This window comes from Canis lupus, chromosome 20, assembly GCF_011100685.1.
Source record: "Canis lupus familiaris isolate Mischka breed German Shepherd chromosome 20, alternate assembly UU_Cfam_GSD_1.0, whole genome shotgun sequence".
Taxonomy (NCBI): Eukaryota; Metazoa; Chordata; class Mammalia; order Carnivora; family Canidae; genus Canis; species Canis lupus.
Window position 1 is genome coordinate 6,245,815 of NC_049241.1, and position 16,295 is coordinate 6,262,109.

General features: G+C 36.5%; 1 protein-coding gene across 1 annotated transcript in view; it reads right to left on the reverse strand.

Annotated features, from left to right (window-relative positions):
• The window catches only part of PPARG (peroxisome proliferator activated receptor gamma), a 73,570-nt gene that overhangs the window by 37,634 nt on the left and 19,641 nt on the right, over nucleotides 1–16,295 (reverse strand). The window contains exons 2-4 of the mRNA NM_001024632.2: nucleotides 12,903–13,130; nucleotides 11,422–11,591; nucleotides 1,537–1,675 (exon numbers count right to left, since the gene is read on the reverse strand). Of these exons, the coding sequence (NP_001019803.1) occupies nucleotides 1,537–1,675; nucleotides 11,422–11,591; nucleotides 12,903–13,130 (537 nt within the window). The remainder of the gene's footprint in view (nucleotides 1–1,536; nucleotides 1,676–11,421; nucleotides 11,592–12,902; nucleotides 13,131–16,295) is intronic.

Here is a 16,295-nt window from a genome sequence, read left to right on the forward strand (position 1 = left end):
AACCGCTGCGCCACCCAGGGATCCCCTTGAGTTTCCCTTCTTGTGCAAAGATCAAATGGATGTTTTCTGTGCAGCAAACACATTCCCATAAAAACCTCTTAGTAGGGATTTTCTTAGCACAGTTGCAATTTTGTAAATGTTGAACTGCATAAGTCTTTGATGCCAGAACATTTAATTCCTTTTTTTTTTTGGTCTTTTTCTTTCCAAGAAGAACTAACTGAACACCCCCTATCAAGATTGCTCTTCTCTCTCTAAATAAAAATAAATTAATTGTCATATGAAGTCAAATGATGACTTTATTATTAAATTATTGCTAAGTTTATGGGCTTTCTTTGGCTTTCCCAGGAAGAGAAAATAATATCATCAATACTACATAGGCTGGGCTTTAAATATTATTTGCCTATAAACGATTAGCAAAAGGAGACACCATGTGACTTTGTGCAAGCAACAGGAAATATATGTTACGTGAAGTGACAAATTTTTAAAGGGCAAAAAATAAATACCATTAAGAGCAGAACTGGCATGCTTTTCTAGGCAGTTTTAGTAATAATGATTTCAAAGTCAAAGATTTCATCATAAAGATAAAATAAGTTTACTGCAACTTGATTGCATCATCTAAAATATAACCCTTGACTTGAAAATGTGCCCTTATGTTTTATGAAGTCTGAAACAGAAAGGAAATTGATGGAATCAAACCAGTTAATTATTTTGCAATCAATGACTGCAGTTGTATACTGCTGCACAGCAGATGTAATCAATTGTGACGGAAGTCTGGCCAAATCTCCATCCTATCCAGTACAGCTGATAGATCTCTTCATAATACATTCTTGCCTTTAGAGGAAATGACCCATATTAATTATAAAACTATAATTTTGAGAACTGTTTTTAAAGAATAGGACATCAATCAATTAGTAATTTTCAAATATTTTGAAGATGTCCACTGTGAAAACCAAACATCTGCATGATGGAATAAAACTTTAATTTTCACAGATGCTTTGGAATCCTAACATACGAAGGCTGACTTTCAAACATTATCTTCTTACCAGATCAGTTTTGAGACAGGTGAAGGCAAAAGAAAGAAAAATGTAGAATATCCCGTGAAACAAGACTTCAGATTTTATTTGATCACTTTGGCATTTTATATTTCTTGAGCCCATAATGAGTTTTCAAAGAACTATACTTGACAAATACAATACTATCAAGTTACAAGTCACTATCAAATTTGTTTTGTGACTTCGTTTTTTTTTTTTTAAGATTTTATTTATTTATTCATGAGTGACACAGAGAGAGAGGCAGAGATGTAGGCAGAGGAAGAAGCAGGCTCCTTGAGGTGAGCCTGATGCGGGACTTGATCCCAGGACCCCAGGATCGCGATCTGAGCCGAAGGCAGATGCTCAACCACTGAGCCACCCAGGTGCCCCCTGAAATCTGGCATTTTATTGGAAAGTGTACACATTTTTAGCAATGGCCCCCCAGGCTACCAATCTGGCAGCCATAATGAGAACAGCAAAGTATGTGTGCTAAGTGTTCACTTACCATTATGAGACATCCCCACAGCAAGGCACTTCTGAAACCGACAGTACTGACATTTATTTCTACTTTTTTTGTGGATCCGACAGTTTAGGTCACATCTATCGTAAATGAGTTTCAATCTGATTGTCCTCCGGAAGAAGCCCTGTAAAAGGGACACAAGAAAAAGAAGCAAATTTTAAGTCTTTATGACACATGGAAACAACATCTGGCTAAAGGCACACTGGCCTAGGTATCAGAAAAGGTAGGTTCTGTCCCTGGTGACTTTAGACAACTCAGTTAACTGCCAGTTTTCTTTCCTATAAGATAAAGAAGCAGAAGAGCTCCAGCGTGCGTCCTTTAGCTCTGAGACAGTGACCACATCCAATTGATGTCATTCAATGTATCTTGGCTCAACATTTGGATCTCAGCATGCTCTAAGAAGTGCTCTGGATTTAATGTAATGCAAATAAAACACCATGTAATCAGTTCAGTCTCTCTGCGAATCATTCCAAAATAGCATGCCCCAGCCTTTATTATTGTGCTAACGCCATTTGGCAAAGTTATAATCACTTCGTTCTAAAACATGATCAGGGCCAATAAAAATCCACATGTGGATAATTTTTTAGAATTCTCTATGTTGCATAATTTCCTACAGAATTGGTTTAATTTACTTATGCAGTTGAAAGAGTGCTCTGTAACTGTCGAACTCTACAGAAAAACAAAAAAAAAAAGATAATAGGAAAGAACACGAGAGTATATAAATCCTCAGACAATGGACTGCCATCTCAAAATAGCAAATAAGTCGATTTGAGGCTAATTGATTCTGCTGTATTTATATTGTTTTTGAAAGACCTGAAAGAAATTTTAATTGGAAATGTTTGCTAACTCCATTTTTTGTCAGAGTGTTCTTATTCATTTCTATTGTACTCATCTCCATGAAATTCCATTCTTAACTCTTTCAAATGCATCTTGCCCTGTTTGGTACAAAAATCCTTGAACTAAAAAAAAAAAAAAAAAAAAAATCCTTGAACTAGAATTGGTTCTGCCACTGATATGCATTTTCACCTTCTCTAGATTTGTATCTTGAATTCTAGACAAGTATTTCTACTGCTTACTTGGCATGTCACTTGGAAAGCTAACAGCTACCTCAAACCCAGTGCGTCAACACTGAAACTCCAATCTTACCCTGCAAACTCACTTTATTGGCAGCTCTCACCATCTCAGCTAGTGCAACCACCCTCCTAGTCTCTCAAGGCAAACTCTTTTTTTATTATTTTTTTCCAAGTCAACCTCTTTGAAGTCACTCAACTTCTTTCTCTCATGTAGAAAGCTCTTCTAGATATATACCTGCTTATTCTCATTGCCTTCAAGTCTTGCCAACATCTCAACTTCTTAATGAGGCTTATACGTCTCATGTAATACATGGCCTGTCCCTTCTCCTGCCTGTTCTCTGGAGCTCCTGGCCTCCTTCACTCTGCTCCAGTTTTTCTTTCTTTTTGCCAATAGCATTTGGGACTTTCTAACATACCATATAATTTACTTATTATATTTAAGTGTTTATTTTCTGCCCCTCCCTCACTGTCTAATTAGAATTGTGAGCTCCACGGGGAGCCACTGGATATGAAACAAATACCAACAACAGTTTTCTATTAAAATCTGTTCAGTGGGGACAACTGGGTGGTTCAGCAGTTCAGCATTTGCTTTTGGCTCAGCGCGTGATCTCAGGAGTCCTGGGATCAAGTCTCACATTGGGCTCCCTGCATGGAGCCTGCTTCTGCCTCTGCCTATGTCTCAGCATCTCTCTCTGTGTCTCTCATGAATAAATAAAAATCTTTTTAAAAAATCTGTTCAATTAAGATATATGTCACTTAACTTCCCTTCTGGGCCATGTCTGACATTCTTCTATCCTAAACCGTGACTCAAATATCACAAAGCCATCAGTATACTCTCCTTTTTCTTTTTCTTTTTTTTAATTTTTAAAAAAGATTTTATTTATTTATTCATGAGAGACACACACAGAGAGAGAGAGGCAGAGACACAGGCAGAGGGAGAAGCAGGCTCCATACAAGGAGCCTGACGTGGGACTCGATCCCAGGTCTCCAGGATCACACCCTGGGCTGAAAGTGGCGCTAAACCACTGAGCCACCCGGGCTGCCCTACTCTCCTTTTTCTATTATCTTATTAAATGTAATATCAATTATAAACCTGTAGAAAGTACATGTAATTATAAAACATAATAAGATATCACACATGAGCCCATTGCCAAGATTTAGAATTATGACTGGAATACTTATGTATTCTTCCTCTAACAAATTCCTGCCCTCTGTGTTCCCTTGACAAAGTAATTATTATTCTCAATTTTGTGTTTATTGTTTTATTGACTTTTAAGAAAATACAGTTTTATCACACCACATGTTAAAACTGAATAATACATTGCTTAGTTATGCTTGTTGGGGGGTTTATTAAATGGTATGATATTTCGTACAGCAATTTGGGATTTTCATTTTTTAAAATTTAGTATTAGGTTTCCTTTCTTTTTTTCTAAGATTTTATTTATTTATTCATGAGAGACATAGAGAGAGAGAGGGGCAGAGACACAGACAGAGGGAGAAGCAGGCTCCATGTGGGGAGCCAGATGTGGGACCCGATCCCAGGTCTCCAGGATCACGCCCTGGGCCGAAGGTGGCGCTAAACTGCTGAGCCACCTGGGCCACCCTAGCATTAGGTTTCTAAAATTTATCTACTTTCTTGTGAAAAGCTATGATTGATTCATTTTCACATTTTCACAAAATTCTATTGTATGACTAATCTCTTCTCAGGTTGATGGATGTTGAAATTGTTGCCAATATTTTGTTACAAATAGTACTTCTCTAAATATTCTTATAAATGTTTGATGATGCACATATACAAGAATTAGCCAGGAGTGGAGTTTTTGGGTTGTACAATAAGTGAATGTGAATGTGAAATTTTACAAGATCATGCCTAATTGTTTTCTAGAGTGATTCTACCAGTTTACACCCCTTCCAACAACTGGTTGTCAGACTTCTTTCTTCTTGACAATGTAAAATAGAATCTAATTTGTATTTTCCTGATTTTTCGTTTCCTAGTTTCCAGTTGGATGGTCTCTTAAAATTGAATTTTAGAAATTCTTTATATATTCTAGACACTAATCTGTTGTCTGTTACAGGTGTTACAAATATCTTCTGCTTTCTATGGCTTACTATCCTTGAAATTTAATATTTCAGTCTCCCATTTTTTTAAACCTGTGAACAGTTTCATTTTTCTCGCATTGTTGAAAGATTACAGAGAACTAAGTTATCTTCTATCTCACTTTGAATCCCATGATCTCTGTGCTTCCACTGTTGCTGTGCTTCAATTGACTTTGAAGTGTTTTTTTCTTTTCTCTTTGGTTGCTTTTATATTCTCTCTTAGTTTTCAGTATCCTGCAGTTGTACTTCAGTTTGGAATGGATTTCTTTTCATTTATTCTCTTGGACGTGTTTTCTGTATTATGGTTTCACTTGTTCATCAATTCTGACATGAATTAGAGAAGTGTTAGACCTTATCCTAACCTTCAATATTTCTGAACTTCTCCTTTATATTTTCCATCTTTTGTTATTAATTATTCACTAATATTGATTGCAAAGTAAACCTCAGAACAATAAATAGTTAAACCTCAGAACAAAAAATATATAATTACAATGAGAAAAAAAGGAAACATTTCTCACCAAAGTTCATGAGTGAGAACAGTTCTGTACATTATTCTTCTATTGATTAGTGAAGAAGACAAACTTTTTTAATAATCAAAGATCCTACAAATCCTTCAAGAACTAAGAGGCTTCAAATACTAGCAGATTCTGGACAGGACATATTCTTTAAGGCACTGTGGTTCTCAATCTCAGTAATTTCTTTACATTTACCTTCCAGTTCAGTAGTCCTTTCTTCTGCTATGTCCAAGAGCTATTTAATCTTTCTATTGAATTTTTATTTCAATAATTATATTTTTCACTTTTTAAGTTTAACTTCACTAAATAAATTTATTTTCAAATATGCCCAGTCATTCCTGATAGTCTATTATTGCTCATTCGCTGCTGTGACTCTGCCCTTTTTTCTTTTTTCCTTTTTTTAAGATTTTTATTTATTCATTCATGAGAGACACAGAGAGAGAGGCAGTGGCACAGGCAGAGGGAGAAGCAGGCTCCATGCAGGGAGCTCGAGGTGGGACTTGATCCCAGGACTCCAGGATCATGCCCTGGGCTGAAGGCAGGCGCTAAACCGCTGAGCCACCCAGGGATCCCATTCTGCCCTTTTTCCCAAAACAGTTCATATACAGCTGTTCTAAATTCTCTATCAGGCAATCCCAATAATCTGCTTTCCTTGTATAGGGGGCAGAAGGGTCTGATTCTGTTGTTTAATTTTGATAAATGTCATTCAAGTTGGTTGACTTCTTAATGTGTTTACTGACTGATATTTTATTTTATTATTTTTAAAGACTTTATTTATTTATTCATGAGAGACAGAGAGAGACACAGAGAGACAGACAGAGAGAGAGAGGCAGAGACACAGGCAGAGGGAGAAGCAGGCTCCATGCCAGAGCCTGACGTGGGACTCGATCCCAGGACTCCAGGATCAGGCCTTAGGCCGAAGGCAGCACTAAACTGCTGAGCCACCCAGGGATCCCTGATATTTTATTTTAAACTCATATACTGACCTTAAACTGTGGGAATCCTACAGAGTTTAAATTGGGAATTCTTTCTTCCAAAAAGAATTTGCATATGCTTCTGTTGGAAGTCAGAGGTGCCACTGACTTGTGACTATTTCAAATTCCCTTGAGAAAGTTGGCTCAATTCAAAAGCCCTAGACTCAGCTCCTCCTCACTGATGGCTCTGGATCCTGCTCTAGGCATCTGTCTTGGGGCACTGCTGCACCTCAATACCCCTATGGGCATCTACCATGAGAGAAACCCTGCCCCAGTAAGTGTGCCGGCAGCCCACAGGCCAAGACCTAGGGCTTTTGTTTGTTTGTTTGTGTTGCTATTGTTGGTTGTTTGGGAGAAATTTTCCCGACCTCTTGTGAGATCAGTATTATCTCAAAGATTAGGTCCTATAGAGGCTGGAACTTGAAGCCTCCTTAATTCTTAAAGGGTTCTGAGGACCTCTGAATGTTAAAAAGGTTTTTTTTTTTGTTTGTTTGTTTTTTCACTTGCAAATAGAAGGCTAATGTACAGAACTACTCTCACTGATAAGTGCTGGTGGGAAATTTTGTTTGGACTTTTGTCACTGTGATCATACATGTTTTATATATTCTTTGACTGTTTTTTAAAATGTTCACTTTTAAAAATTGATCTCCATGGTGGAAAATACGGCTTGGCTAGCTGAGAATGGAGCAGGTCCCAGAGTAGTCAGTTATTTGGCAGGGCTGGAGAGGAAGGTTTTTCTGATGAGAGAATTATGTTATTTAAGTTTAACCCTTACAATGTAAAGTTTTGTTTTGACTCATATCTTTCAAAATGTTTCACATTATTTTTGTGATGATTCAGGGTCTTTCAATGTTGAAAATAATTCTGAATATTATTTATGTACTGTATATACATAAGATCATAAACTGAATATATACATACTACAGCACATAGCTTAGAAGTTGCTTTTATGGGACACCTGGGTGGCTCAGAGATTGAGCATCTGCCTTTGGCTCAGAATGTGATCCTGGAGTTCCAGGATCAAGTCCCGCATTGGAATCCTGCATGGAGCCTGCTTCTCCTCCCTCTGCCTGTGTCTCTGCCTCTCTCTGTTGTCTCTCATGAATAAATGAATAAGATCTTAAAAAAAAAAAAGAAGAAGTTGCTTTTACTTTCCTTTTTCAAAACACTTAGTTTATGATAGTCAACTGTTTCCTTATCCTTTGATTCTTTGAGGAAACCTAGCAAGGAAGATATAAGGCTATTACTGAGTGCTTTTCTGTACATTTATTGATTTGAAGAATGAAGCTGGCTTTCCTGAGGTTTCTTCATATTGTTGATAAAGCAAACACTCTTTAACAACACTCTTATTTATTATTTTAGAGTTTGTAAAACTGTGTGCAATTCAACAACTTAGTGTTCTGAAGTGTGAAGTGGTATGATGGAAATGCATGAATCACCACTGTAGAAATTTTTTTTTTGTATGGATTTATTCCAAAATCTTCATATATGTCTGTGAGAAGGTGATGGATGCTTTTTTGCTTTTGCCGTATAAAAAGCTTCCTCCAACCTCTCCTTAATTGCTTTACTTTTAACAAAACTTTTAACTTAGGTGCAGTGAGACCTAAGTTAATTTTACAGTGAGATTAAAAGCCCTGTGCTGGTCCTGCATTCAGCTTTCCTATAAAGTGGTATGGCCCAGAGAAACTGAATCAGTGAGCTCCCATGGCAGATGAGAATATACTACAAACTCTTCCTGAGTTAGGCCCCTACATAGAAATACACTGTATTATATTTACTTATATCTTTAGGTAAGTCTATGGTTCTAAAATGATCTTTCACTAAAGATACAAAAATAGGATGAAACCTACCAGAAGATGAATAAATGTCTAATTTATAAGCAATAAGTGACAGCTTTGCAAGCTCTAGGGTATATGTATTTTTCAGTAGCCAAAGGTTCTATTTTACCTAGGTCTGTAACATTAATAATCCAAGTATGTCACTATTCCACTTTAAAATCCAAATCTAATCTTTTTATTCATGTTTGATTTTTGGCAAGGATCACTAATATAAACCCATTCCATGTTCACTGTAAAACTGTTTCAGAAGACTAACAGCTATCATAAGCAATACTATAAGTATTCTTTTCAATCCATAAATTAGTCTGCAGGTTTATGGTTAACTGTATTTTAATTATGGGCATATCCTACATTCTAATAAAATGGCAAATATTAAACTGCCAAAGTACTCTTTAATAAATACATATAAGGGACACCTGGGTGGTTCAGCGGTTGAGTGCCTGCCTTCCGCCCAGGGCATGATCCTGGAGTCCCGGGATCGAATCCCACATTGGGCTCCCTGCATGGCGCCTGCTTCTCCTTCTGCCTATGTCTCTGCCTCTCTCTCTCTGTCTCTCTTATGAATAAATAATAAAATAAAATCTTAAAAAAGAGGGAAAATACTTCTAAGTCAAACACTCTTGTTAATTTCACTTTCATGGCTTTTTATTAAGTACTGTTGGTATGCTAAGAAGGTATCTTTGATTACTGATAGCTAATGGTCTAAATTAGCTGCATTCAGACTATGGCAACAATTAGTTCCCAAACAGCAAAGAATGAGTATTTTTTTTCAGTAGTTCTTAATCTTTCTAGTCTCAGGATCCTGTTACTCTTTTAAAAATTATTGAGAACCCTATGAGCTTTGGTTTATGTGGATTATATCTACTGATACTTATCAGACAAGAAATTAAAACTGAGAAATTGTCATGTACAAGGACATAACAGGCAAAAACATTCCATTAGCCACCGGAACTGTTACCATTCCGTGTCATGTAGTTTCTGGAACACTCCATGTATACTTCTGAGAGAATGAGAGTGAAAATGGTAAAAGACAACTGAGTATTATTATAAAAATAGTTTCAACATCACGGGTTCCTTGAAAAGGTCTTAGGGACCTCTAGAGGCTTCTGGACCACATTTTGAGAACTGCTGACTTATACTTAGAGAAGCCAAATTATATTATTCCACTAACATTTTTCTTATTCTTATCTTTACAATGAGTAGATGTCTATTTCCCTTCCAAGGTTAGTGTAACCTTCTTCAGATTTTAATCTTGGAAGCCGGTAATCCAGGGTATTCTTCAGGTTTGATTAAATGTTCACTCTCCATCTCTGCCTTAGGACCCTTTCTGTACCTAACTTGATGTCATTTGGATATTTTCCTTCCTTTTCTCTTCTCCTTCTTGCTACTTTCCTTCGTTGCTTGCTTTTATTTCCAAGTTTTTGTGCCCTGAGAACTTAGCTTTTATTATTATAACTGGCTATTGTCTTTTCAATTTTTAGCAGTTATCAATAATGTTAACTCCTGACAAATATCTAACAGAATCATTGTAGAACTATTTGCTTCAATGTTCTAGTTTTCTAAGGGCTTTACCAGCCCATAAAAAACAATAATGTATTGTGGGAATTTAAACCAATCACACTTTTGTATTTATTTATCAACATAAATTACTAAGATGACCACAAGAAATGGTTTCTTCAGGTATTTTTCACAATTTAGCAACAATTTATTAAAAAATTATATAAGTCTAACACAACAAAATGACATGTTCTCATTACTCATTGGAATCGTAAATAAATGATGATACATAATGATTTCAGAGATCACATATGTCTCAGTTTGGTTTTAATCATACAGTGAGGGATGCCTGGGTGGCTCAGTAGTTGAGCGTCTGCTTCACCTCAGGTTGTGATCTGACGGGGTCCTGGGATTGAGTCCCACATCGGGCTCCCTGCTTCTCCCCCGCTTATGCTTCTGCCTCTCTCATTGTGCCTCATGAATAAATGAATAAAATCTTAAAAAAAAAATGACCCAGTGAATAGGTTTTAGTGTTTTAAACGAAAGTGTCCCTTGCCAATAGTATTTCAAAAAGTCATTTTGGAACTTTAGACCTTAAAAATGAATCAGACCTTGGAGAGCTGCTAATCTAACCAAATCATTTCATAAGGAGGTGACTGAGGGCTAAAGCGTTTATGTGATTGGGTAGTAACTCTGGGCAAGTGGCTAGGTGACTAGCTTGTCTTTTTTCACTTTATTAGGATGCCTTTAGTAATACAGTATTTAAATGGAAGAGATTTCAGAGATCATCTAATTCAACCCTATCATTTTATAGACATAAAAACTTAGGCAGAATGTATTTTCAAAATGATATACGCTAATGCATCTTACACAATATCTGGTATAGAGTGAAATTCAATACATATTAATTTCAGACCCTAGATGTTCTAACACCTACCTAACTTATGTTATATATTTCCATTCTGAATAAAAAGCCCAGCTGGGGATCAAATCTGATCTTCTATAAGCAGTGTTTATTTAATAAGGTAAATATTTAAGAACAATATATTGTGAGCCTTCAAATATATAACAAATACTATTTATTCACTGAGTATATTAAAATTAATTATTGTAAAAGACTACCTATTAAAATATGAATGGATTAAAAATTTCTTAATAATTGGTCAGAATATTACTAAATGTTTGAGCTTTCCAAAATACACTCTTCACAAAGAAAGGAGGAAACAAAGTATTTCCCTTCCAAAAAAGTTATATCTCTTTGCCTGTCATAACATACAACTGCAGCTGATGTTCAAATAAGAAAATACAGAGCACTCGCTTAGCAATCATAAGATATATGTCCTGGTCTTAGTTCTGCCACATACGAATGGATGACCACGGACAGTAATTTCTACATCTGTCAAGGGGTTCAACCTCACAGGACTATTCTAGGTATCAAACGAAGGTCTCTATCTAATCTGTCCAGCCTTACATATACAAAATATCACAAGGAATGGTGAGGTAAAAAACAAAAACAAAACTAGAGGATTTAGAAAATATGGGTTCTGGGCCAGCTCATCACTGTCTTGCCATTACACACTGAGTAAGTAACTTATTTTTTTTAACCTGTAAGATACAAGGGTTGAACTAGATCAGTGGCTCAAGGACCAATTTGGAGAAAGGGAAGTGAGGCAAAGCAGCTCTACTTTTACCAATTTTCTTAGGTTTTCAAATAAATCACTTGAAGAATGGGTTTTACCAAAACAAACAAAAACATTTTATCTTAATTCCTTGCTATATAACGAAGTAACAGGTAAAATTTCAGCAATTATTTTTTTAAAAATCTCTCTTTCTCTCTTTCTCTCCCTCACTCTCTCTCTCTCTCTCTTTTTTTTACCTTGCATCCTTCACAAGCATGAACTCCATAGTGGAACCCAGAAGCTTTATCTCCACAGACTCGGCATTCAATTGCCATGAGGGAGTTGGAAGGCTCTTCGTGAGGCTTATTGTACAGCTGAGTCTTTTCAGAATAATAAGGTGGGGATGCAGGCTCCACTTTGATTGCACCTGGGTACAGAAAAATGTGAGAGCTAATTATATGAAAAACTCTACAAAGGCACTATGGCAAGTCACCATAGTACACCCTACTGCCATATGTTTATTATTTAAGTGTAGAAACATTATGGAACATGAGAAAACACAGGAAAAAGTCGGCTTTGTAACCACAGGCAAGTCATAACACCTCTGAGCCTCACCTGTAAAAATGAAATGGGGAAGGGAATGAAGTTTGTGGTTCTATAACCCTTTAATGCCTGGTAGTACTGAAACTCTGACAGATACCACATAGTATCTGAGACAATTAAGGTTATTTTGCTACATAATGTGCTGTATTTGGCATTCATCACAAAATTAAATTATATATTTGTATTTAAATATTACATTTTGGAAGTATTTTTAAACCACTCTTGGAAAAGAAACACAGAAGGAACACTGCTGTGAAAGTACATGACCAAGTTTTCATCAGTGTTGCTGAGTCAGAAAAGGTGGTTTGTAAAATAATCCTTGATAGAGAGTGAGAGAACCCATGGAGAGTAAATACTACCCTTCTGCTGGTTAGGATCAGGCCTATTAAATTTCCATATTAGGCTGTAACTGAAAACCACATGAATATAACCAAGTATATTATTTATCTCAAAAAAAAAAAACCTAGAAATACAGGAAGTTCTTACTTATTGTCAAGTAATGGTTGCCAATTACATGGTGGTGGCTTTGGAAAACCAGCATATCAGCACACAAAGATAAAAATCAAGGAAATAGCATCATAGAAATTTATTTTATCTTGAAAAGTGCAGTTTTGGTTTGTCTTGAGTCTGATGTTTTGATGTGAATTTACTTAATGGAGGAAGGTTTATCAATAGACTACAATGGCAAAATTTAAATTTGTGCAGGAAAATAGGTTTCAGTATAAGCTGCTCAAATTGCAGAATTAGGAAAAATGGGCCACAACTTAGCAATCTGGTGATGAGAAGTTATGTAAGGTAGCAAACTATTACTTATTAACTTAAAAGTGGCCAAAAGAATACAAAGTTTGGGTGATGGACTCTTAGCCTGAGATAAACCTGGCAATGCAGCCAATGCTGGAAAGAAACAAAAAATAAGGAAGAGGGAAGAAAAGAGGGAAAAAAAGAAAGACACACTACTTTCCTTTTTGGTATATGATAAATGCATAACGTTTTATAGATAAATGGATGAGTAAATGAGTGCTTAAGTATCTTTTCTAAAGAGTCTTAGTGTCTGGAGCATTTATTCCAGTGTTATTGAGAGGTCAGTTGAATTCTATAGTCTTAGCAGTCTGAAAAGTAAAAATAACTATCATACTTTGATACTCTTGGAGCTTCAGATCATACTTATAATCTGCAACCATCGGGTCCGCTCTTGAGAATGGAATGTCTTCATAGTGTGGAGTGGAAATGCTGGAGAAATCCACGGTGGTGAATGGCTTGATGTCAAAAGAATGGGAGTGGTCATCCATTACGGACAGATCCACTGAACTGATTCCAAAGTTGGTGGGCCAGAATGGCATCTCTGTGTCAACCATGGTAGTTTCTGAAATGGAAAAAAGAACAGCTATGGAGTTAGTTCTGGAGAGCAGAGCAATCTTCTATAGATACACAGGAAAGGGACTGACAGGGTCTTCGGTGCCATGATCTCCTCTGGTTATCACGATGAGTGATCACCTTCTGAGTCCTGTCCAGGTTGTTTTCCTAAAGGAAGGAAGCCACCCTTACCTGGATATTCCAGCAGAGAACCCTATAATGGTATTGACGTAGTCAGTGTACCCACAGGAATGTCCTACAAACAGCCTTGCTCTTATTATCTCTTAAAGAAGATCATCAAATCAAGTCTATTCACGATTTTTAGAGCACAGAGTTCTGGAGCGATTTTACTTTCTTGAAATTAGAGATCTTAAATATTTTTCTCTTTAGGATAAAAATTTTGCTACTCCATTTGTGTTTATAATAGTTTTGTGTGACAGAAAATTTGGCACATTAAATTTAGGTAAAAATTTATTCTTTAACTGTATTAAAAGGGAAGATCCCTCTATGAAAACTAACCAAATACTTCTTTTCTGTGCCTATAGTTTTCCTTAAAGAAGAGAACGTGTCTTCCATATTGAGAACGAAAAGGTTAGAGATACGTGGAAACATATCTGATTATAAATGAGAGAATGTCTAAATGATAGTCTAGTCCAGCATTAATTTTAAGCCACTCTCAACCCCAAACCACAACAAAACAAAAATAGAAACAAGGAAACATATAAAGACAAAGGTTAAAACACTTATATGGATTCTAATGCCACAAAATAACTCGTTTCATGTACTGTCTGCTTAGGATGATACATGCCATGTGTATTTTTCAAAATATGATTTGTGGTGACAGTAGGTGAAATAAAACCCTGAGGGATTTTAGTTCCAACTATTTAATGTGGGCTTGTGAGTCACCAGAGTATGTGGACTTTAAGCCCTATGCGCTAGGAACCCATGTGGGTACTTACTGATGTGGATATTCAGACATGTGAATCCATACGGTACCTCATGGGTCCTTGGTTCTCCTGAAACCAGTTCACTATTCAACGGGGTACCAAAAAAGCAGCCACTGAGTATTTTAAATGGTAACTCTTCGGCCAAAAACACCAGTGAACCAAAAAAAAGAAAAAAAAAATAGCCCACCAGTGAAGAGCTGTGTGATTTTGTGACTGCTGACTCGAGAAGCTCCTGAAATCATAGGCTTATGTCTCCTATTTCCAGTCATTTCCCTACCGCCTACCAATGGGCTTGGCTCACAGGAGGTGCTCATATTAAATACCAAATGAATTGACGAGGTGGTCGTGAAAGTTTAGCAGAACAGGCAGGAAGAGGGGGAAGCAAACTAGTACAAACTGAAGTACCTTTCACACACCAGACACGTTCTATTTCTTACTCCATGTAACCCAAGATCTTATCCCCACTTTATAATAAGCCAGGACCTAGAAGTAGAGTGAACACAACAGTAGTAGTAGTAGAAGTAGAAGTAGGACACACTTGCCCCGTGTCCAATAGCTGGTAAGAGGAGATAAACTCAAGATTGACCCAGGACCCTATTTATTCTGTATATATTCTCTTTATTCTCTCATTGATGAAATGAGTTTACGGAGGAAGGGCTACTCTCCTAAGGGTATTTGTCGGTGGGCCTCTTGTTTTTTCCCAGCAAGCAGGGAGCTAAGGAATTTATTCTCAAAGGCATGAGGTTAAAAGTTTCAGTTGTGGTCTTCATAAGGAAAACAAAGTGCCTTGAAAACACGAATAAGGAGACTGTCCTATGAATGTGCTTCAGGGGTTCTAAGAGGACTCATTAAGGCACTGTTTGGGTTCTTATATCTGAATATCTACACAAATAAGCACCCAAACAACCTTAAGTTATCTGAGTCACAGTATAAACACGACACACAAGAAGAGGAATGTGTGTGTACTGGTGATAGCTTAAAGGTCATGCTGGGTCTCAATGACACCCAGAAAAACATCTGTGCTCTTAATGACAAGGCACCCATCAAACTGTGTCCTTCGTTTCACAATTCATCTAAACCTGACTAATCCAGGTCACTCCACTTACTCGCCCATCTCCTCAGCATGCTTATTTTACATTTCTCTATCTACTTTGCTTGGTATAAATTACCTTCATATCAAAATATACCTCTTTTGTCTTGATTGTAATATCCACAAGGGTTTATCAACTGTTTCTCATTATACCTGTTGCAAAGTTCATCTGCAAACAAAATAAAGGTTGCCTGAGTTAAAGGTAGTGTATAAGCCTCTGTATGAATACTGGGAAATGAAAATAAGGATGCAAAAAATATCTGTGTTGCAAGAAAAATTGGTTGCTCATCATTTTGCTGGTTTAATTTTGTTTTGTTTCACTTTTAATATGTAACTTTAATGATTCCCTGTCAATGAAAGCCATGCTTCTTAACACCAGAGTCATACCTTGAGGGGTCATTTACTTTACTAAAAAGTTTTGGGGAAAATTTTAATGTTAAAATAGCCATTCGTGTGTAAACGAACAGAATAAATAATTCACATGATTTTAAAGATATAACATGGAACTCCCTAAAAAATTGATACCTGTAGTATATTTCAGGGCCAAAAGAATGCTGTTTTTTAAAAATAGACTTTATTTTCATTTTTTCATTTATTTATTTATTTATTTTTAAAGAATTCATTAAAAAATAATCTCTATACCCAATGTGGGGCTCAAACTTACAACCCTCGAGATCAAGAGTCACATGCTCTACTTACTGATCTAGCCAGGTGCCCCTAGACTTTATTTTTATTTTTTTAAAGTAGGCTCCATGCCCAACATGGAGCCCAACATGGGACTTGAACTCATAACAAGTGGGGCTTGATCTTGAGATCAAGACCTGCTGAGATCAAAAGTTGGACGCTAACCACCTGAGCCACCCAGGCAGACTTTATTTTTAAAAGTAGTTTTAGATTTGCTTAAAAGTTTAATAGAAAGTTGAGTTCCTATAGGCCCTTTTTCCCCTCCTCCCTGCCTCTGACCCCTGAAACACATACAATTCCCCTATTATTAACACTTGCAATTTCCTTATTATTAACACTTGCATCAGCCCGTTATGCTTGTTACAAAACTGATAAAGCATTATTGATATGTTGTTATTATTATCCACAGTTTGAATTCTGGTTCATTCTTTGTGTTGTACATTCCATGGTTTTG